We start from the raw sequence: 22,479 nt of genomic DNA on the forward strand, positions 1-22,479 counted from the left end.
CCTGGAATAGACTTTTGAATATGGTATGAGAAAGGGTTCACATTTCATTTGTTTGTGTCACACTGACTTAGCACTAATTTTGTGGTTACATCAAGAAACAATTTATTGCTTTATTTTAAAACGTAACGGAAACATTTCTAAAGTCAGTGAAATAGAAACTACCTTTTCCTAACTTGTAGACAATTTGAGGATTTTTGCATTTTTTTGGTTAGGGAATGAAACAATTATTAAAAACATAACAGTTTATTTCACTTAAACATTTCTGTGTTGGGATATTTTTATTTCATCATAAATGATTAATCACTGGCATTCAGTATTCCTGAATTTTGAATCACTTGTTGTAAATACTGAGTTTTAAAAAGCTAGAGATAATTTTGACATGTTTAAAATGAAAAACTTCAAACATCTGGTCTCTACCTTCCTCTTTCTGTTCTCATTTTTTCCTAGATTTTTCTTAAATAAAAACAAACAAATAACTTTGAGAATTTTTATTTCCAGCCTGGATTTTGCCCCTGAAGTTTATTCCACATTTCCAAGATTCTGCATATCTTCACGTGGAAGTCTATTAGCTCAAATTCAGTGTGTTCAAAATCAAATTTTTAAGCTTCCCACTCCCCTACTCCATCTGAGTAAGGTCCTAGGCTCTCATACCTTAAGACTTGGCTTCACTCTTCCCAATTTGTATCTAAGCTGTCTAATAATTATAATGAAAAACTTTACAAGGTCACAACACTTTTTCTTCAACACCATTGCTCCACTCTTAGTCCAGGGCCTCCCTACCTCATCTCTGGACCACTGCTAAAGCCTATAACCTGTCTACCAATCTATTTGCCCATCAATTAGCAAGCACAAAAGGAGTGCCTGATGTGTGTAAGATGCCATTCTGATGGCTGTGGATGCTCAGACGGTGGTGTGCTGGAGAGCCTGTCATATGGGGTCTCAAGAGCTGCTTAGGGTGAGTCTCTTCCCAACTCCACATTCAGTCATGTCATATTATTAGCTGAAAATCAACAATGGTGGGACTATTTATGATATGAGAATTTTCAGACACTACAAATCAAGGCTCAGCTCCCCACCCAACAGAACCAGTTGTCAAACATTTTCCAGTATATCACTGGAGATGACTAAGACTCGTCCTTCTTTCAGGGGGGCCATGATCTAGCTGGGATACTCGGTGCACAGACTAGTCATATACTATAAAGCACAGTGACATATGGGCACCAAGAAAGGCATGATCAAAGTACGATGGAGTAGAAAGGGGCACCAGAAAAAGCTTTATGGTTGGCCCAGGAGGTCAGGCAGGACACTGACAAGCAAAAATGATGGGAGGAGAATGAGATGCAGGTTGACAGAATGGAATGAGCAGGAGTTCAGTGACCAAATGAAGGTACAGTGTGGCAGGGAGTGGTAGATAAGGAGGTTGGGTAGGAGGACTGTGGAAAGCCTGGGTCCTAGCCGGACTCTGTGGGCAACGAGAAGAGAAGCCACTCAGGATTCAGGCTGAGGGTCACGCTGGTTTGCCTGGGCTGCTCCTCTAGAAATGCTGATGTGTTAAGACTCAGGGTAAGTCCTCACATGCTTTGGGGATCACTTGCTTTGAGATACACTACTACATCAGGGTAGAGTTCAGTCACAATAGTCTCAGCTTAACTGGAGAAGAACCCAGCTCTGCAAGGAAGACAACATGAAACGGAGGCTTTCATCTTAAGATCATTAAGCCTAGAAATTACAAGGTAGTCAGCTTTTATATTGATAAACATTTTTATTCTAATATTATAGTAATAATTCAAGTACAATTTTCTTCGAAAAGTCAACTCTGTTAAAACGAAACTTGTAAATATCTTTCATCAAACATAAGCAATTCTTTCCAATCCCCCACAGCAGTCAGAGCCATGTAGCAGAGATAAGATTTTTTTTAAGCCTACTACATTTTGTTATTGCTAAAAAATTTGAATTAGTTGTCAAGGTTTCAGAAGCAGTCATTAATTAACTTTTGAAAGCTCTATCAGATACTCTGACATAAAATCATGAATCCAGATATCGGTGTCTGGCAACGATGTGTCCACTAAATAGACCACTACTTTCCGGTCCCAAGGGTTAGCATTTTCAATGACTGTCTGCACCAGTGCCACCAGAGGTTTCTTCTCCACATGATTTCGAAACACCATTGAAGCCTCCTCAGACCACTGGTTGCACTTCACTCCTAGGAGGAAGACAGCAAGAGGGGGCAGTGAGGAGTCAAAGGAGCTTTTCTTTGATCCATTATGATGGAAAATTATTTAGTCAATCCAAAGTAGCTTAAGCATCCCAGGTTAGACTTGCCTCAACTGAAAAATGGTTACTGAACGATCTTAAACCACTCCAGCTTATAGTTTTTCTACTCTGAATGGAGTCACTCTGGAAACCTTTAACTAAAAAACAAGTTTCATTTGAGACTTAACATTGTATTATAAAATGAGGTAATAATGACTACTGCACAACCCCCATACATAAAGTATATACATATTTAAACTAATAACAGAATAAAATGTATCATATTAAATGACATTTCTCTCATTAAAATTTTTTTTCTGATGGACCAAGTATCGTAAAAAAGAAAAAAGAATTATTGTATAATTCATTTACAGTATAGTTATTTAAAATTATACACAGCATCGTGGGAACTGAAAGTCAAGAGACTCAGTTACTATTCCCAGCTCTTCCTCTATCGGGTGGTGTGGTCTTGGGCAAATCAGCTGATCTCTCAGGCCTCACCTACGATAAAAGAACCTGGTTGGATCAGATCATGAGAAATCAAGTTAGAGAATTCTAAATTAGATTTTAAAACAAAGTTGGGACAAGAAAGTATATATTGGCCAGGCACAGTGGCTCATACCTGTAATCCCAGCACTTTGGGAAGCCAAGGCGGGTAGATATCTTGAGCTCAGGAGTTCAAGACCAGCCTGAGCAACATAGCCCCAGTCCTGTCTCTACAAAAAATACAAAAGTTAGCCACGTGTGATGGCCTGTGCCTATAGTCCCAGCCACTCAGGAGGCTAAGGGAGGAGGATCGCTTGAGCCTGGGAGGTCAGGGCTGCAGTGAGCCGTGATTGTGTCACTGCACTCCAGCCTGGGTGACAAAGTGAGACTCTGTCTCAAAAAAAAAAAAAAGTATATATATTTCAAGAAACACAATTAAAATTAAGTCCACATATACTGGATTACATAAACTGTAAATTATGCCCCAAAGTAATGAAGGTATGGAAGTTTCAGACATAATTTTGTAAGACTTGCTATCTATATAGCAAATGGGCTAAATTCTTTGATTATTAATCTCCCACAAGAGAAGCCTAGAAATTTCATTTTATCTGCAGCAGCCCTGACAATCTTTGAGCCATGTTATTTAAAAAGAAAAAAGTAACCCATTGGTAAGGTAATAGATGATTCCACAGTATGGCTCCCTTTTAGGATTCAGAAAATTTTATGCACAACCATGGTGCACTGATGCAAAGAATGCCCATGTCAAGGCCAGATGTAATGAAGCAACAGCTCACTGGGAACCTTGAGAGGGTGGGCATCCAGTGCTCCCATTTGTAAGCGGGTCAGGGGTAATCCCAAGGTCCCTGGAGAATCCTTAAAGCATTCCAATTTAAACACTCAGGACATTCCCATGGGTTCCACTTAAGATTCCACAGAGCTCCTTTGCATCTAGAGATATTCCTAAATATGTCAAAGGGCTTGGCTAGGTGTGAACCAAGTCTACCAAAGTGATGACTCCAATGGCCATGTCACGACCGGTGACTTCCATGAAACTTCTAGTCTACGTCACTTCTCTCTAGTGGATGCCTATGTTGGCCCAAGAGAGAGATACTCTTTACCACACATAGTTTAATAGTTCTGGTACATATGATTTCAATTAATTACAAAATGGAGGTCCTCCCTTCAAAATGGATAATGTTATGCCCAGGAAGACTTTGTGACTTAGGAGCAAGTCACTAGGAAGAAAGAAGGCTTGGCAGAGGTGAGCCTAGAAAAGGAATTGAGGACATGGATGGGACCCAACAGCAACGCTGTTTCAGATGTAAGTAGACAAAGAAACTTTCATGCATTTGGACTATGTGTTTTAGTTCACAAGGCAATTTCATATTCACTTTTTCATCTGATCCACGTATTAGTTCAGTCACACAGGCAGGATAAGGATTTACTGGTAATTTTATAAATAATCATGGGGTAGGTTTAGAAGTTAAATGACTTGAATCTCGGCCTTTTGACTTCAAAAATCACACTTTTCATGGAGAAGGAAGTATACAGTGAAGAAAGGCACACACTGAAGGGGCAGAGTGCTGAGTTTAAGGCTGTGGGATCTTGGACAAGATATTTAACTTCACTAAGCTGCTGTTCCCTGATGTGTATGATAGTTACAGTAACAGTACTTAAGCCTCCCAGCATGGGGAGAATTCAATGAAATAAAGCAGTTGGTAGAACTCCTGCCTAACGATCTGGCATGTAAAAGCTTAGAAGTTGCTACTGCCTCTTTACAAGAAACAAAAAGCTGAACAAACAGAATATCAACAACTATTGCTAGGTCCATCAGAGAAGGAAGGTCACAAGGCAATTCACTGTCCCCAAAACCAGAGAGACAGACAGGAAGATACTGAGCATCAAAGCATACTACAGCAGAAACCAATAAGCAGACGCCTGGAAGCCGGAGGAAGGAAACCTAAACTGTAATTGACAAATTGCTGGGGGTACATGTAAATAAGTCTGAGAGTTAAAAACTCCTGGGGAACCCAGTTATAGGGCTCTGACTCCCACACTTTTGAGAGTTTTACCTCCAGAAGCACTACCTGGTACTCACAGTGAATATCAGAGAAAAATCACCTCATGCTTCCAGTTGGGGGAGGAGAAAAGGAACATTTTGAAATACACCAGAGCTTTTCTGTTTTTCTTAACAAGCCCTGTCCTCAGAAGAAACTATTTTACCAGAGCCTGACCTGCCAGAGTTTTATAGAGCTTAACCTTCCTGGGGGAAGGGAAATACCCAACTCCACTCCCCTCTAGCCATCCTGCTCCACCTAAGCTGGGGGGAAAAACCCTGAGGAGAAGTGGTGAAGTTCCCAGTCCAGGGGCACAGGCTCAACAAAAGACTGAGACCTAATCACAGGACGACAGAACATTCCTCACACCCTAGACACACATTACTGCTGCTACATTACAAAAGTCTTATTTACCCAGATTTCCTTTTACCCAATGTATCATGTCCACCTTTCAACAAAGAACTACAAGTGATATGGAAGGGAAAAAACACAGTTTGAAGAGACTGAGCAAGCATCAGAGTCAGAGTCAGATATGGCAGGAATGCTGGAAATAATCAGACCAGGAATTTAAAACAACTATGATTAATATGTACCAGTGTTAATGGAAAAGCAGACAAAATTTAAGAACAGATGGAAAAGGGAAGCAGAAAGATAGAAATTCTAAGAAACAATAAAAAAGAAATGTGGGCTGGGTGTGGTGGCTCACACCTGTAATCCCAGCACTTTAGGAGGCCAAGGCAGGAGGATCACCAAAGTGGGCGGATCACGAGGTCAGGAGTTCGAGAACAGTCTCGTCAACATGGTGAAAAGCCTGTCTCCACCAAAAATACAAAAATTAGCCGGGTGTGGTGGCGCGCGCCTATAGTCCCAGCTGCTCAGGAGGCTGAGGCAGAAGAATTGCTTGAACTTGGGAGGCGGAGGTTGCAGTGAGCCAAGATTGTGCCACTGCACTCTAGTGTGGGTGACAGAGCGAGACTCTGTCTCAAACAAACAAACAAACAAACAAACAAACCCAAAAAGAAATGCTAGAGGTCAGAAACACTATAAAAGAAAATAAGAATGTCTTGGGCTTCTTAGTAGATTGGACTTGGCTGAGGGAAGATCTCTGAGTTCAAGGATATGACAATAGAAACTTTCAAAACTGAAAAGCAAAGAGAAAAAAGACTGAAAAAAAATAGAACAAAAATCTAAGATCTATCAAAGGTGTAACAAATGCATAATGAGAATTTCAGAAGGAGGGAAAGGAACAGAAACATTTGAAACAATAGTGACTGAGAATTTCTCCAAATTAATGTCACACACTAAATCATAGATCCAGGAAGCTCAGAGAACACCAAGCAAAGATAAATGCCCCCACCCAAAATATATCTAGGCATATCACATTCAAACTTTAGAAAATCAAAGATAAACAAAAATCTTGAAAGAGGCCAGAAGTAAAAAAACGACCTTATCCATAGAAGAACAAAGAGTCTTATCTTTGTTCTGACTTCTTAGAGAAGCATCTGACTTCTCAGAAATTATACAGCAAGAAGAGACTAGAGTGTTGAAAGGAAAAAACCTACCAGCTAGAGTTCTGTACCTTATGAAATTATCCTTCAAAAGTAAAGGAGAAATATAGACTCTCAGACAAACAAAAATTGGGAGAATTTGTTGCCAGCAGACCTGCCTTGGAAGAAATATTAAAGAAGTTCTTCAGCAAAGGAAAATAATATAGGTCAGAAATTTAGATTGACACAAAGAAAATCAGAGAATGAGTAAGTGAAGGTAAAGTAAAACTTTTAAATTTCTTTTTCTTAATTCACCTATTAGATAGGGTTTATTCAAAATAATAGCAAAAATGTATTTGGTTCTGTATGCGTGTGTGTGTGTGTGCGTGCATGTGTGTGCATATGTGCTTATATGTAAGTGAAGTAAATGACTGCAATGATACGGGAGCCTGGAGGAAGGAATTAAGATTATTTTGTTATTATACAGTACTCAGTACTTGCACTGTCTATGAAACACTGTAATGTCACATGAAAGTGGACTTGGATTAGTTCTAACTGTATATAGCAAACTCTAGCGCACCCACTAAGACAAGGAAAAAATAGAGGTATAATTGATATCCTAATAAAGGAGAGAAAGTGGCATTACTTAAAATTCTCAATTAAAATCACAAAAAGCAGAAAAAGTGTAGAAGACAAAAATAAGCAAAGAACAAGGAAAACAAATAGAAAACAGTAACAAATATGGTAAATGTTAATCCTACTATAATAATAATCACTTTAAATGTCAATAGTTTAAATATACCAATTAAAAGACAGAGACTGTCAGAGTAATAAAAAAATAAGAACCAACTACATATTATCTACAAGAAGACTACTTTAACTACAAAGACACATATAGAGTAAAAGTAAAGGGATGGAGAAAGATATACCACGTTAACACTAATTGAAAGAAAGCAGGAGTAGGTATATTCCTTTCAGGCAGAGCACATTTCAGGCAAGAAAAGTTATCAGGGATAAAGAGGGGCATTACATAACAGTAGAGGGGTCAATTCTCCAAGAAGACATACCAATCCTTAATGTACATGCACCTAACAACAAAGCATCAAAATACATGAGGTAAAAACAGATAGATCTGCAAGGAGAAATGAAAGAATCTACTCTCATAGGTAGAGATTTTAAAACCCCTTTATCAGAAATGGACAGATCCAGAAGGCATAAAAGTAAGTAAGGACATAGTTGAACTCAACAGCATCATAAGTCAACTGGATGTAATTAACATCCATAGACTACTTCATCCAAAACCAGCAGATTATACATTCTTCTCAAGCTCACATGCAACATTCACCAAGACAAACCACATTTTGGTAAATAAAACACACATTAACAATTTAAAAATAATACAATGTTTTCTCTTAGATCACAATGGAATTAAATTAGAAATCAGTAACAGAAAGATAGCTGGAAAATCCCCAAATACTTAGAGATTAAGCACAATTCTAAATAACACATGAGTCAAAGGATACATTTCAAGACAAATTAAAAAGTATTTTGAGCTAAATGAAAATATAGCACATCAAAATTTGTGGGATGCAGTCAAAGTCGTACTTAGAGGGAAATCTGTAGCACCAAATGCATATATTAAACAGGAAGAAAGCTCTAAAGTGACTGGTAGGTCGCTTAGCACACCATAAGCACCAATAACTCTTAGCCACAATGCTGGTGATGGGGATGATGGTGCCATGCACTCATTCTTCACAGAGAAGCCTTCTCTGGGGAGTATAACTGTCATGTTTAACAAAACGTGTTGTTAGGAAAACCTGAACATTAGAAAGTGAAAATGAAAAAAAAAAAACACATTAAATCTGAAGAAGGTTTGAGTCTAAAGCAGACTAACTGGTGGTCATGCTACATGAAAGTGTTATTTTTTCTTTATATCCAATTGCCATGGACATTTCCTTTGAATTCTAGTAGGAAGACACAGAGAAGCTGGCAAATATTTCAAAATAAGGCAATATATAGCCTTCCAATAAAAGCTGGTCAATAAGTAAAAGAAGAACCTATATATACAATTTCTTTCACTGCTGACATCACATCACTTCGGTCACTGTGTTCCACAGATGGGGCAAGGTGCTGAGGACTGTGAGCAGCAGCAAAGGTATCAGGGAGGCACCCCTCAGCAATTTGGGCCTCAAAACCCTCTGCTAATGCTACAGGCCTCTGGGCTGAGCTTCATCCAGCTGCTCATGCTACATAATGGTAGGGTGCTCACAGGGGAGCCATCAACAGTTGCACTGCTTTCCCAAAAGGTAAAAGGGAAGTCTCATTAGACCACATTACAAAGAGGTGTCATTGTATGCCTGTGAAATTGGTTACTCACATTTTAATGATAATCAAGAGGCTGATGTGAATGTGGTGAAATTGCTCACTTGTATGCTATTAGTTGTGCTGCAAACTGGAAACTCACTTGGTCATGAAAATGGTCATATATTCCATGACTCACGAATGTTTTAAGATTGCATAATACTCTATCATGTATTATAATTTATGCAATAATAATAAAGTATGATCCTCCTATTGGTTATTATAATAGGTTGTTTCCATTGTTTTTTGGTTCATATTAGCTAGTATAAAGATGCAGGGTTTTTCTTGACAGTACACTAAAAATGTTCATCAAAAGGGAAGTATTGATTAAATAGAATTTTTGCATGCATTAAAAATAAGTAGGAAAACCATAAAACCACCCAGAAAGTCATTAGAAAACAATACTAGATGAAGAAAAGCAGAATGCAGTATTATACCTGTACTAAGATTACAGCTTTAGAAATACACTCATGCTTGAAACCAGAGACTGAAGGAGTAGGGAAAAGAGAAACAGCAGATATAATGATAGAGCATGACTGTAAGAGATCATTAAAATTATCTCCATTATGGTTGCAATATTATTAGTACAAAAAAACAAAAACCCAACATATCTAAACTCAAGAGGCCAATGATTCAGTACATGCTAAGTACCCAGGACAAAATGACAATATTGTATTGTTGTAGCATGAGTTCAGATTCCACAGAAATTACCTGCAAGTTGAGCTGTGACTGCTTGGAAGGGCAGCTTTCGGAACATGTCCACTAGGGGCTGTACTTTTCTTATATTGACTAATTCGTGTTTGCCATAATCCAGCTCATACACAGACACCAGTCCATTGGTCAGGATTCCTTTTAAAAGCACCCTGTGCCACCTAGATATACATTAGATTAAAAAGGAAGAGAAAACACATAAACTCAATACCTGCTTTAAGGGCAAGAAATATTTTATAAAAAGAAAAATTAATGCAAATTATGTTTATCAAAATTTAAAACTATATTGTCAAAAAAGTTTTAAAAGCATTTCCTGCTCCTTTTTCCAAAGCTTACTATTTTCTGCTTTGCCACTGTCTTATTTGATAGAATTTGCTCATTCAAGAGACTTTTACGGGCCTCATGGAGTTAGTGAAGGAAACAGACACATGAACTGCCAACCATCACTAAGTAGAATGAAACAAACGCCATGGAGGATGACCAGGACAAAGCCAGGGGATCCCTTCACTGAAGGAGGGTGGACAGAAGATGGCCACATGTTTGGATATGGTACATGCTTGGAAGATGGAAAGAGAGAGGCAAGCAGGACCAGCTGGGGATGAAGAAATGCTTGAGAAGAAAAGCACAGAGGACTGGAGAGGGCATGGTGTTTTGGAGCAGAGCAAACCTTCCAGTATAGTTAGAGAGTGGAATGCATGGAAGAATAGAAAAGAAGTCAGACTAGGAAGGCAGGCTGGGGACAAATCAAATAGGTTTTGGACAAAAAAAGTTTGCAATTTTAATTATGACAAGTAAGGACATTAAAAAAAGAACATAACACAGGATTCAACCCACCACCTAAAATAAAGAACCTGGAAAAGGTAGAGGAGTATGAAGGAAGTGGAGTATGGCTTCAGATCTGGAGCTCAAGGCACCAGAAGGAAATCCACAGGAATCTACTTAACCCTGCTGAAACTACATCAACATCATTAAAATGAGAAAAACCCAGACTTCAAGGTTAATATATGAAAGATCATTTTAAAGTCCTACCTACATCAACATCATTAAAATGAGAAAAACCCTAGACTTCAAGGTTAATAGATGAAAGATCATTTTAAAGTCCTATAGTCTCAAATACATGATTAAAAAGCATTACTACATGAAGGAAAGGAAGATTGTTCCTAACAGCTAAAAGAAAGTGTCTGTGGAGGTGGTCTCTGCTGCTAAATGGTGTAAATTGGCCTCTAGTTGAGGTGGCATGGTCAGTCATTCTCTGGAACAGGTTTACTAACCATAAGCCAGAAGCCCACCAGAACAGCAAGCCCTGTACCACAACACACTTCTGGACTGGGGTTGGCTGGAATGGACTTTTTCTCCAGCGTGTAAACCCCTAGTATAGGAAATCCATGCAGCTGCTATAGGATGAACTACAGAGAAGCCCCAAAACAAAAAGGTCAGCTTTCAACACTGTGACTGGGGGCTTCTGAGGGAACTCCAGAAACTTTCAGACAGGCTCAAAGTGCAGCAAGCAATACTCCATGGGTCCCAGAGACAATTGGGACACAGAAAGGATACATAATATGTACATGAGTTTTGGGGGCCAAACAGACCTGAATTAGAGTCCCATCTGGGCCATTTTCTAGTTGTGTCACCTTGGCTCTTTATTTAAGCTCTGAGCCTCGATCATCTCATGTTTAATATTTAATGTAAACTCACTTACAGAAATAATATATGGAAAGTGCCTGGGACATTACTTGGCTAATAATAGGCACTTGGCAAATGGTAGTTATCATCATTATTATTAAAATGAAGACAAGGTACTATAAATAAGAACTTGAGATCAAACCGAAGAGAAATTTTCACATGTGGAAACACTTTTGGTATAGGTTGCTAATTTGTGTAAGCACAAAAGGAGGTAAAAACACTTGGTTTCCACCAATAGCATCATCTTAATATTGTACAGGGCAAATTGGTGGTGGTCTGTGTTTTTAGTCTATAAATAAGTGGTATAGAGCAGTGAAGAGAGAGTCACCAGCAAACTGATGTGTTGTGTTTCTATTTAGTTTTCAACTTTCAAAACTAATGGCGTAAGTGAAGACTTCAGTTTTGACTAGTTTACTAAATTTCAGTACCAGCATCACCTGGAATTTGTTAAAAACAGATTCTGGAGCTCCACCTGCAGAGATTCTGATTCAGAATGCCTGGGGTAAGGAAGAAGAATCTGCATTTTTAATAGGTTTTCCAAGTTGTTCTTATGCTGAGATAGATTTGGAAACCGCTATAATAAAAATATATATCTAAAATTCCTCAGTCTTAACTTACCATAGTTGGGAACAAGGTTTAGTAAATAGTCCTGAGTCTTAAGAAAAACAGAAGCTCTAAACATTTTATACTGATTCAGTTCATGAATTTTTTTTAAAAAATCAGATGATCTGTTTTTATATACAAAACATCCCTGGATTATCTGGGGCAAATTAACTAAAATCCAAGAGTCCTGGGGCAGAATGGTTCAAAGACATGGAGGGCAGAGTGGGGATTGTGAGGGCCCATCCAGTTGATGTGTTCTCCTTCCTACCCAACCCCTTTCCTCCAAGGAGGATCTCCTCACCTGTAATCATCATTAATCTGCACCCCCAGTAAATGATGAACATTAGTTTGGTTTTTAACTGTGATTGAATTATCTTACAAAGAGTTCTGATTGAGGCAAACCTACACAAACTGAATTAAACCTATTTATGTTTGTGGTCATAAATAACACAACAGTAGAAATGGCTTTTTAAAGAAGAAAAGCTTATGACATAAAAGTGGTATGTTTTTCAAAATGAGAGCTATTATACTCTTCACTTTGAGAGTTAAAAATTAGTTTTTTTCTTCCATGAAAATGACAAAACTTTATACATGCCTATGTTTGCTATCTTAAAGAATTAAAACATTTCATATAAAAAAAGCAGTTTGACCTTTTAAACAGAGTTTTGGGGGTGTGTGTGTGTGTGTGTGTTGGGGAGGGGTGACTGTTCTTTGTGTTCAGCATCAACAAATAAGCTTGTTCATTTCTCCTAAGCAAGCTGGCAAAGGAAGAGGATGGGCATTGTGCCATTTCCCAGGGCTTCATGGCCTGAGTGGAGAGTGGAGAGTGGGGTGTCTGGGCTTCATGTGGAGGAAACCAGCACATCCTGCAGGGCTTTGGGGAGCAGGGTTGTGGACCCAAATGTGAAAATATTAGAAAAAAGAGTGAACTGCTAAAGAAATGTAAGAGAAAGTATGTTCTCAAAGCCCCAAGGCCAAACAGTAGTGAAATAAGCATTGTTGCTCCTTATGAAAGATGGCACAGATGCCAGGATGCAGCTGACAACATAAAGCAAGAGTCTTGCCATCTTCCAACAAGTGATTTTTCTTCTAGGAATCTATCCCATAAATAAATAATCAGAAATGCAAAGATTTACATTCACTATTATTTATAATAGTGAAAAATATAAGGAAAAAACCTTACATAACAAAATAGAACGGTAAGTAAATTATGATTTCATTGGGAGAAGGGAATTCTGCATATCATAATTAAAATAGCCATTATAAAGGTTCCTGAAGAAATTTTATCACATGGAAAAATGTTTACAACATAATGTTAGGTGAAAAAAGCAGGTACAAAATTATATATACTAATAATATACCAACTATATAAATATGCACATATAAAATTAGAGGAAATACATAAGTAGTTTAACAAGTGTTATGTGTGGGTGGTTGATTTTAATTTCTTATGCTTTTTTATATTTTAAAAATTTTCCACAATATTTTTATTTTTAAAATAAAAAGTCATTAAATGAAAAAAACCTGGTTATTTTCCGAATAAAAATATTTTTCTAATAGAAAAATAGAAAAACATTTAAACATTCATTTTAGATATATAATTGGGTTTTAACAGGAATATGGCCAATAGATTTTTTGATAAGTGACATCATTTTAAATACTAGAAAATCGCGAAAATTACTGGGTTTGTTTGACATTCAAAATTCCCATTAGTACAGTTCAAAGTCCCCCTGACTAGATTAAGACTCTGGCATCATTTTACACATTCTTCTTAGGAGTAGAATAAAATGCTTTGTCCAAGGACCTACTTATTTTCCACTTTTGCAGCATACACTTGGTCTTTCTCCACTGCTATGTGGCGCTCTTCAGACACACTGTAATATAGAATCATCTCTTCCATCAGAACTTCCAACTTATGTATCTCCTGCCAAGGCTGGATGACAAAGTAGCCTGGATGACAGGCCACAGGCACATACACATCCATGTGTTCCCCTGGCTTTGATAAGTGGACAGGAGGTGGCAGTTCCTCTGTGGAGAAAGAGCTCGTGTGGTCCACCATGGACTTTTTGATGACATCTGTTAGGTTCTTTCTGAAATTCTCTCCAGTGTTGCCCAACATGGGCATGTTGCCATTTTTGCTGTCGGGAGAGCCAGCTCCACTGGATATGGCACTCAAAAACACATCCTTCTGATGCTTCCACAAGTCTGCATTTGTAATCTGGCGATTAATACTGCGATGAGGATCAGGGAAGTTCTTAGGGGTAAATAAATAAACATGTGCGATCCCTCTGGTTTCATCCACTTTTGTAACCTTTGGAAAACACAAAAAACAGTATTAGAAATACAAGTTCACATTAAATTTTGAGAGGCAGTTATAGTAACCGTAATCATTAAAACACAGTATTTTGCCAAACACCTTGCTAAAATCCATTTTATTTAAGGAAAGATAAATGATCACAGCTTGGCAATGAATGGGCTCTGAAGTCAAAATAGTCTAGGAAACAGTGCAGCCTTATGGAAATAAAAAATTTACTAATCTTTAAAAAGTCTGAGAAAACTTTATAACTTGCTACAGGTCATTATCATTGAGAGGAAGGGATTCTATGTATCATGATTAAAATAGTTTAATGACATTTCAAAATACTTAAAGTAGAAATTATAAGTATGACGAACCCCCACCCCCCACGTACTCATCACCCAGCATCAATAATAAAAAACAATCACAATGATGGCAAAATGATTCATAAGCATTCTGCTTAAGGCTGGTGTGTCCTCAAGACTGGGAAAGGAAGGAGAAAGCTCTGACATCCACCACATCTTTAAGCACCCCTCTATCAGATTCCTTGTCTGGTCCTAGTATATGTTCTCACACCCTTCCCCATCTCCAATTACATGGGAGGAGATGGACCTGGGGAGAAAAAGAGGAAGCAAGTTCCACAGAACGGGTCAAAATCAGTTTTACACTTTTTGTCCAGGAGACCTTCTGACTACCTAACCAACTTTGCTCTTTCGGCCAGAGGTGTGTTTGTATGGAAATACCATACATTAATAATTGGGATTGTACTGCTGTATGTCCCAGGGAGCTAGGTAACTGTTGGCTATTCTCATCAGCAACTCTGGTTTATCTTAGTAATGATAAAAATAAGATACTAGCCACATCTATCTTTTACCAAATAGGGCTAGAAATGAAAGGCAGGTACACAGGCTTGAAGAGAGGGAGATAACAGCAAGGCAACCCATCTACAGTAATTTACTTTAAATGTTTTTTTTTTCCCCCCAACAAGATGCCTCTATTACATTCATCCTCTGAAGTACTAATCAAATACTGACTGCAAATTCATTTTGATATTTACAATACAGAAGTACAGTTTTAAAAATTAACAAAAAGTATTTTTATTGAGTAACCATCCAATATTCTGGCTTTAGGAGCTTAAAGAGTAGCTGAGAAAACAGTGTTATCATGTGACAATTGAAGAATATGAAATAGTATATAATTAAGCATGTAATTGTACACTATAAACCCCAGAAGAATACAAAGACAGAAAAATCAGTGCTAGCTAGAATAATTTAGAGGTCTTCATGAAGATATTTTTCAAGGACATTTCATTTTAAATGTTTATATACAACAGTCATATAATTTTCATCAGTTAACAGAGAAAAATTATCTTCTTAAATTTGTATTCTTGGATATATGAGCAATGTTTTTGATTTAAAGATGCAAAAGTACAGAAAAAGAAACAAGAGCTAGTGAAATAAGTACAGCAGATTAAATAAACTTTAGGAAAAAGAGGCTAAAAACCACAATCATAAACAAATGATTTGTTTATAATCTATGCTACTTTATGAATAAAAAAGAAATAGAGGACTTATTTAAATGATCTTTAGAAACATTCATCAAGAGATCTGTGGTCCCCTGTTGGGGACTTAATTCCTTATCATGAAGCAAAATAGAAATGGAGAACCATCTCTTCTACATTAATAATGGGAAAAACTATAAGAAGGGTTTAAAAATAATACTGGAGACATAGGATAACTTCTTAAATAAAAAAGAATTAAGCCATAAAATATCTTACAGCTACACTTGTAGCCAATTTCCTGAATATAAAAAATGTGTTGGATGTGGAAGCATCCATTTTACAGTGAGATAAAATTCCTTCACAAAAACTAAACGAGCCCTGACAGCTGCCAGCTCCCTTTCTAAATGTATCAGGCCCAATAAGATAACTAACCTTAATGCTACAGTCCGAGCAATTCAAAACAGAATCTCTTAACCAAAGCACTGCATCTGGTGTCCACATGCCAATAGATTGTGGAAGATCTGCTAAACAGCACTTAATGGCCTGAAAAGAAAATATGATGGAAAAGTAAATACACCATGTTAAAATATCTAGTTATGAGTAATGTTAATATTATTTTCCTACAAATCAAATGTTACCAAGATAGCAAGCAACAACAGCTAATAATGACAATTACAGCTCTTGGTTTGAGCATCTGCTATGTTCCCAACTCTATTTATATTACTATTGTCTTTACTCCTTTATGAGCCAGGGCTTACCCCCAGCACTCCATATACTTCCCACCATACAATACTTCTGCATGACAGGTGGTGCAGCCCCATTTCACAGCTGGGGAAATGGACTCAGAAAGACTGCATAAGATACCAAAGTCGCAAAGACAGGGTTGGAACTTTTATCAAGGTCTACCCTCTACCTCAACTTAAAAAAAAACAAAAAAACCCGTCATTTGGAGGAAATCTGACTCCTGCTGCTTCATTCAGCACTTCCTGAGTACCTCGTGGATACCAGGCACATTTGTTTGCCCTTTGAAGGAGGCTGTAATGAGAATTAAGGAGGGTGAGAAAAACTGAAATCCACAGGTCCCTAAAAGCCTCATTTTCCCCAGTGTTTTTTAGCTCCTACTGTCATTATACAAGCATCTGTAGAATGGCTACAGCAGAGGCTAAAAAGTGACCTCAGGGATTTCCTTCAGCTTCAAGCAAACCCTTGAATCAATGGAAGCAATTTTGTGAAGGCGATGAAACTCAGTTCCAGGATTCCTTTTCCTCCCTGAGCCCCTTCCTGTCTTCCTGCTTTCCTCCCTCAGGAGCTCTAAGTCTCTCGCTCTGCTGGCTGGATGTGGTACCTTTCTTGTTGGAGAAGAGGTCACTCAGAGCAGAGACAGCACACTTGAATATCTGCAGGGGCTGGGCAGGCAACGACGAGTGAGGCAGGCCCAATGGGGCCAGCAGAGAAGGCCCCAAGCTCCTTAGGAGCACTGCCCCACAAGAAGAGTGCTCAGCAGAGTCAGATTTTCCAATTTGTCAAGAGAGAAGCTAGAAGCAGGATTTTTTGTGTGAAATTTTCTAATTTTAAAATGCTGGCAACCAATTCACATTTTTAAAATACTGTAAGAGCCAAGAGCCAAAACTCCATATTTAAGGGTTGGCTTTGGCTGACAGTCCATTGGTCTGGTACTCTGATTTAGACTCTTGGAGAGATGCTGTGAGCCAGAGGCTTGGGCTAGCTAGTTTTTAAGGTTCTCCCAATCAACAGTCTTCATATTTGTCAAATAATAAACCTAGATAAGGTTATGAAAAAAAAGTTTAGTGATTGCTAATGCCGTAGCATACAGGTGGTACTGTTGCGGACTTTCAGACAGTCGCAGTGGTGGGGCAGATTCCCAACTGCCCTCCAGCCCAGGGGATCTTTTCCAGGTAAGGCTGGCCCTGCATGGCTGTTCCAACAAGAGGTATTATTAAGTCAGAGTAGCACTTAAAGGCCTATCAATTTCCAGAACTATGGCTGAGTAATGGACAGTAAAAATGATTTTGAAAAAAGCTTCTCTGTAATAGTCACGGCTAGAAAAAGCAATGGTGATGGGAGGGAGAGACATGTCAAAAGCCATGCTAATTATGGACAATGTTTTATTCACTGAGTTTGATGGCAGAAGATGTCTTCTTGAAAATATTAGTAAATGGGCATCTTGAAGTTGTAGAATACTGAATAGTTTTATTTTTTAAAAGATATTAATTTGTGCACAAAACCCTCTACTTCTCTTAAAGGTAGTGAGTAGTTCTAAAAACTTCAAAATATTCAAAATCCTTATCATCTGAACGTTCACGAATAAAGAAAGGATTGACTGAAGTTAATCTTTTAATTAAAATGTATGGTGGGGAAGTCACTAAGAAAATGATTATGTCTAAACAGATTTCCAAAGAAAATGGTTACCCAAACTAAAAACTCTAAAAATAAACATTTATACACAATATTCTGGAACTGTATATAAGTCAGCACTGGCATCTAATTATCAAAATGGAACCTGTAACTGGACAATACAGCTTAATGACTAGATGTTCTTGAAAACAAACATTTCTCAAACAACAGTCTGTAAATATGACTGGTCTTGTCTAAGTCAGCCACGTTTTACTTCTGAAAACTAGTAGACAACTACATTTGGACAATTTCCAATTTTCTTAAAAATTAATGAGATCAAAACTGAGAAGGCATCTTACAATAAGATTATGAACACATCCAAATCTGTTCCAGCAAATCTCCCAGGCTGGTAACATAGTACCTGAGGTGGTATTGCAATCATTTCTTGTAGGAACCGAGGTGGAATTTCCCTGAGCTCTGACACTTTCACAGATGTCACAGTGCCAGAGTCCAGGAACTGAACATCAAGAGCTCGGCTGCTGTGAACGTTTGTGATCTGAAATGAGATAAGTGTTGGCTAATTTATTAGCATATTCAAAAGACCAAAATGCTTCTGTGCAATTACATTTTGTACAATCCTGAACTGCATATTAAAAGCAACAATGTTTTAACAATGTTAAAATTTTCCCTTAATTTAAAATGTATTCACTTATTATTATTATTATTATTATTATTATTATTATTATTTTGAGACGGAGTCTTGTTCTGCCGCCCAGGCTGGAGTGCAGTGCTGCAATCTTGGCTTGCTGCAACCTCCGACTCCTGGGTTCAAGTGATTCTCCTGCCTCCGCCTCCTGAGTAGCTGGGATTACAGGTGCCCACCACCCACCCAGCTAATTTTTTTGTATTTTTTAGTAGAGATGGGGTTTCACCATGTTGGCCAGGCTGGTCTCAAACTCCTGACCTCAAAAGATCCACCCATCTTGGCCTCCCAAAGTGCTGGGATTACAGGTGTGAGCCACTGCACCCAGCCTACTAAATACTGTTTTAGAGTAGAATTGCTTTCAACACCTAGTTAATCAGTAATAATCAGCAAACTGATAATAAACTGTAAAATAAGTATATTTATTATTTAATATTTAATATTTATTATTTCTCCAATTCTAGGACATGATTATAAAATGATTTGATACATTATTATATACTGCTGATTATAAGATAAAGTCTGTTCTCCAAAATATTACAATATAAGGGAAAAACTATTGTTTTGGGGTCAAAACAATAATTACCTTTGCAATTATTTGTATAACTATCAAGAATAAATACATGATTAAACATAGGATCTGCTTTTCACTAATTATTTTTCCTTCCCTGACTTTCCACACATCACTAAGAGAATGAGTACTCAAACCTTTTGTCTACCTTGAAGGTAGACAATATACAATTTGATAGTAACAAAAATAATACTAGATATTTATCTAAAGTATTTGGACATACACCAAGAAGGCTTCTTTTTGCCAAAAATGCATAACCAAAATTTAAACATGAAGATACTCAAATTGAGAGATACAACATAATGCTATTCTTCAAAAAGTCAGGAACAGCAAAGAAAGGCTGAGTAACTGCCAGACTGGAGTATACTAAGAAGGCATGACAACTAAAGACAATGTGGGATCCAGATTGGATGCTGGAGCAGAAAAAGGACTTTGTGGAACAATTTGGGAAATGTATGTTCTGTGGATTAACTAACGGTTTTGTATTGTCAATTTCCTGGCTTTGAAAATTGTGCAATGGTTATATAGATGTTAACATTTGCAGAAGGTAAAAGGCCAATGAGACCTCTTTGTGCTATTTTTGCAACTTGTAAAAAAGGAAAATTATTTCCAAATAAAAAGTTTAAAAAGTTGGTACGCATACACTTATATATTTTAAACTAAATCACACTTTAAGATCTGAAGAATGCCATGATCTTTCCAACGAGTCATGTTTTTGAAGCTTATACCTAGGCACATATCCCTTGGTCATATGACCCGAGATTTCAGTCTTCTGACATACATTCACATTAATAGCAATAATTACTTCAAAACTGCTACTCTCATTAAAGTAGACATGACCAAGTTTTATTTAAATAATGAAAAAAATCAATTCAATTTAAGTTATCAATATGTTGCTGCGTAGCATTTAAAAAATTCAATAAAGCAATGATTCTTACCTTTTGGGGGTTGATTTGAGAATCTTACAAAATTATGCATACTTTTCCCCCAAAATATATAATACAAGCATACAAACAATTTGCATACAATTCCAGGAGGGTTGAGGGACCCCCTGAAAGTTGAGGTCCTTGCATCTAGGTTAAGAACCTCTGTATCAAAAGAAAAAAAGAAAAAAAAAATCAAGCCAATTTTTTTCTTAATTTTTTTTTCAGTTTTTTTTTTTTTTTTCTCTTTGGTTTTGTAGAGATGGTATCTCACTATTGTGCCCAGGCTGGTTTCAAACTCCTGACATCAAGTCATCCTCCTGCCTTGGCCTCCCAAAGTGCTGGTATTACAGGTGTGTGCCACCTCAAACTAGATGAAAAGAGACAGAGGGAGGGAAAGCAACCACAAAAATCCAAAACCTGCATTTTTAAAAACATACCGAAACACAGGATAAACCATAACAAAATGCCTTTCAAGTTCATAACTGAGCTTGCAAGAAAATAAGACAATTGTTAGTGACTAGACATAGAAGAGTATGTGAACATTAAAGCCAAAATAGTCCTGGGCAGGAGACATGGCCTTAGATCCAGGCAGGAGGGAGGGAGGATCTGACACTGCCCCATGAAGCCATAGTTCTTAAAGGGATATACTCTCAATGGAAGGGCAACTTTGGACAGCAATTAAGCAAGATCTAGTAAAACTGAAGATATGCATTCCCAATACCTAGAAACTCCATTCCTATGTATGTATCCTGGAAGACACGGACAGGAAGGTTCAAAAAATTAGGAACGATCTAAATATCCATCATCAGGAAGATGGAGTGATAATGTTGGCATATTCATAGTGTTGAATCATACAGCAGTAAAAATAGATAAACTAGAGCTGCACACATCAACATGAATGAATCTCACAAACATAATGAATGAAAAAGCATGACCAATACCTCTTCTACTTATATAAAGTTTGAAAATATTTATTCATTTATATTTATTCATTTACCTTTATATTCCATACACATATTCATTAATATATTTCCACTATTTATATATAAAAATATACAGTAAAAGTGTGTATCTACAAGTACAAATACAGTAAGAATATAAACAAGAAAGAATGAGAAAAAACAAATGAAACTGGGGTGGAGGCAGAAGAAAGGAGATGTAAACTTTCTTTGACCGTAACTTCGACCAGGAAACTTCAACCATACTGATCATGTTTTATTTCATAAACTGGTGATGAGTCTGTGAGTATTTATTCCATTTTTTAAAAAAACCTATGTGTATATTTCAAATATTTCACAATAAGTTAAGATTAAAAAGCCAAGTGACTGATTTTTACCTCTACTCGTAACCATTTTCCTTTGCAATGGAAGAGGCAGATTTTCCCACAGAAGGGTAATGAAACAAAGCACTCGGAGGTCATGTGCTACAAAACAGAAATGCATGATACTCTTATTACTCTTAGCAAAGAGCATATTGCTACACCATTAGAAAAACAGATTGCTGTGGCACTGGCAGACTTAACCGACATGTAATCAGACTTCCTGTGAGCCCTTTCCCTGCAGGAAGCACGCTGCAATGGATGCAGCAAATACACAGGGTTATAAAACTTTTGTCTTGTTACTCATACATTTGTTGACATCAGTAGTTTACTCTCCCTACATGCACATGGCTCATAAATCAGCATTGTTAACATTTCTAAAAACATTAGCATAAGATCATTATGATTCACTTAGGTACTGGCTCCATCAGTTACACATGAAGAGAGGTGTTGAATCTGACAAAAAGGAGAGCAGCATCGATGAAAAGTGAGGAGGGTGTGCGAGCTGTCTGTAGGCTTATTCTTTTCATCTCTTCACATTTAGATGCAAAGATAACAGTTTTCTAAATTAAATGTTTTCTTTTTTTTTTTTTTTCTTTTTTTTGAGACAGAGTCTCGCTCTGTCGCCCAGGCTGGAGGGCAGTGGCTGGATCTCCGCTCACTGCAAGCTCTGCCTCCCGGGTTCACGCCATTCTCCTGCCTCAGCCTCCCGAGTAGCTGGGACGACAGGCGCCCGCCACCTCGCCCGGCTAGTTTTTTGTATTTTTTAGTAGAGATGGGGTTTCACCGTGTTAGCCAGGATGGTCTCGATCTCCTGACCTCGTGATCCGCCCGTCTCGGCCTCCCAAAGTGCTGGGATTACAGGCTTGAGCCACTGTGCCCGGCCCTAAATTAAATGTTTTCTAAAGAAAACATTTTTCTAAACAAATTCTAAAAACAAAGAAATGTTATCAATACAAATATGTATGTCAGTGCCAGTTAAATACCAACAAATCACAGCTGTAAAGATGAAGTCTCCTCTTCCGCTGTAGTTTGAAGTTGGGGGTACCTGCCCATGGTCTCTTTCTGTTCAGGGTGTGTGTTTCTACTCTCCCCAAAGGCAATGTCTCACTTAGGTTACGAGTGCAGTAGGAAATATCGAGTCCTTTTCACCACCATAGGTTATAAG

The 22,479-nt window shown here is 37.7% G+C and overlaps 1 protein-coding gene across 2 annotated transcripts in view; it reads right to left on the minus strand.

Annotated features, from left to right (window-relative positions):
• Positions 1-1,742: 1,742 nt before the first annotated feature.
• TDRD7 (tudor domain containing 7) overlaps positions 1,743-22,479 on the minus strand; it is an 81,313-nt gene continuing 60,576 nt past the window's right edge. For both annotated transcript variants that reach the window (XM_050762070.1, XM_050762071.1), the window contains 6 exons: positions 21,330-21,416; positions 18,215-18,349; positions 15,871-15,981; positions 13,450-13,952; positions 9,356-9,516; positions 1,743-2,203 (listed from right to left, as the gene is read on the minus strand). In XM_050762070.1, coding sequence (XP_050618027.1) covers positions 1,983-2,203; positions 9,356-9,516; positions 13,450-13,952; positions 15,871-15,981; positions 18,215-18,349; positions 21,330-21,416 — 1,218 coding nt within the window. In that variant the 3' untranslated portion in view covers positions 1,743-1,982. The remainder of the gene's footprint in view (positions 2,204-9,355; positions 9,517-13,449; positions 13,953-15,870; positions 15,982-18,214; positions 18,350-21,329; positions 21,417-22,479) is intronic.

Source organism: Macaca thibetana, chromosome 15, assembly GCF_024542745.1.
Source record: "Macaca thibetana thibetana isolate TM-01 chromosome 15, ASM2454274v1, whole genome shotgun sequence".
Classification (NCBI taxonomy): Eukaryota; Metazoa; Chordata; class Mammalia; order Primates; family Cercopithecidae; genus Macaca; species Macaca thibetana.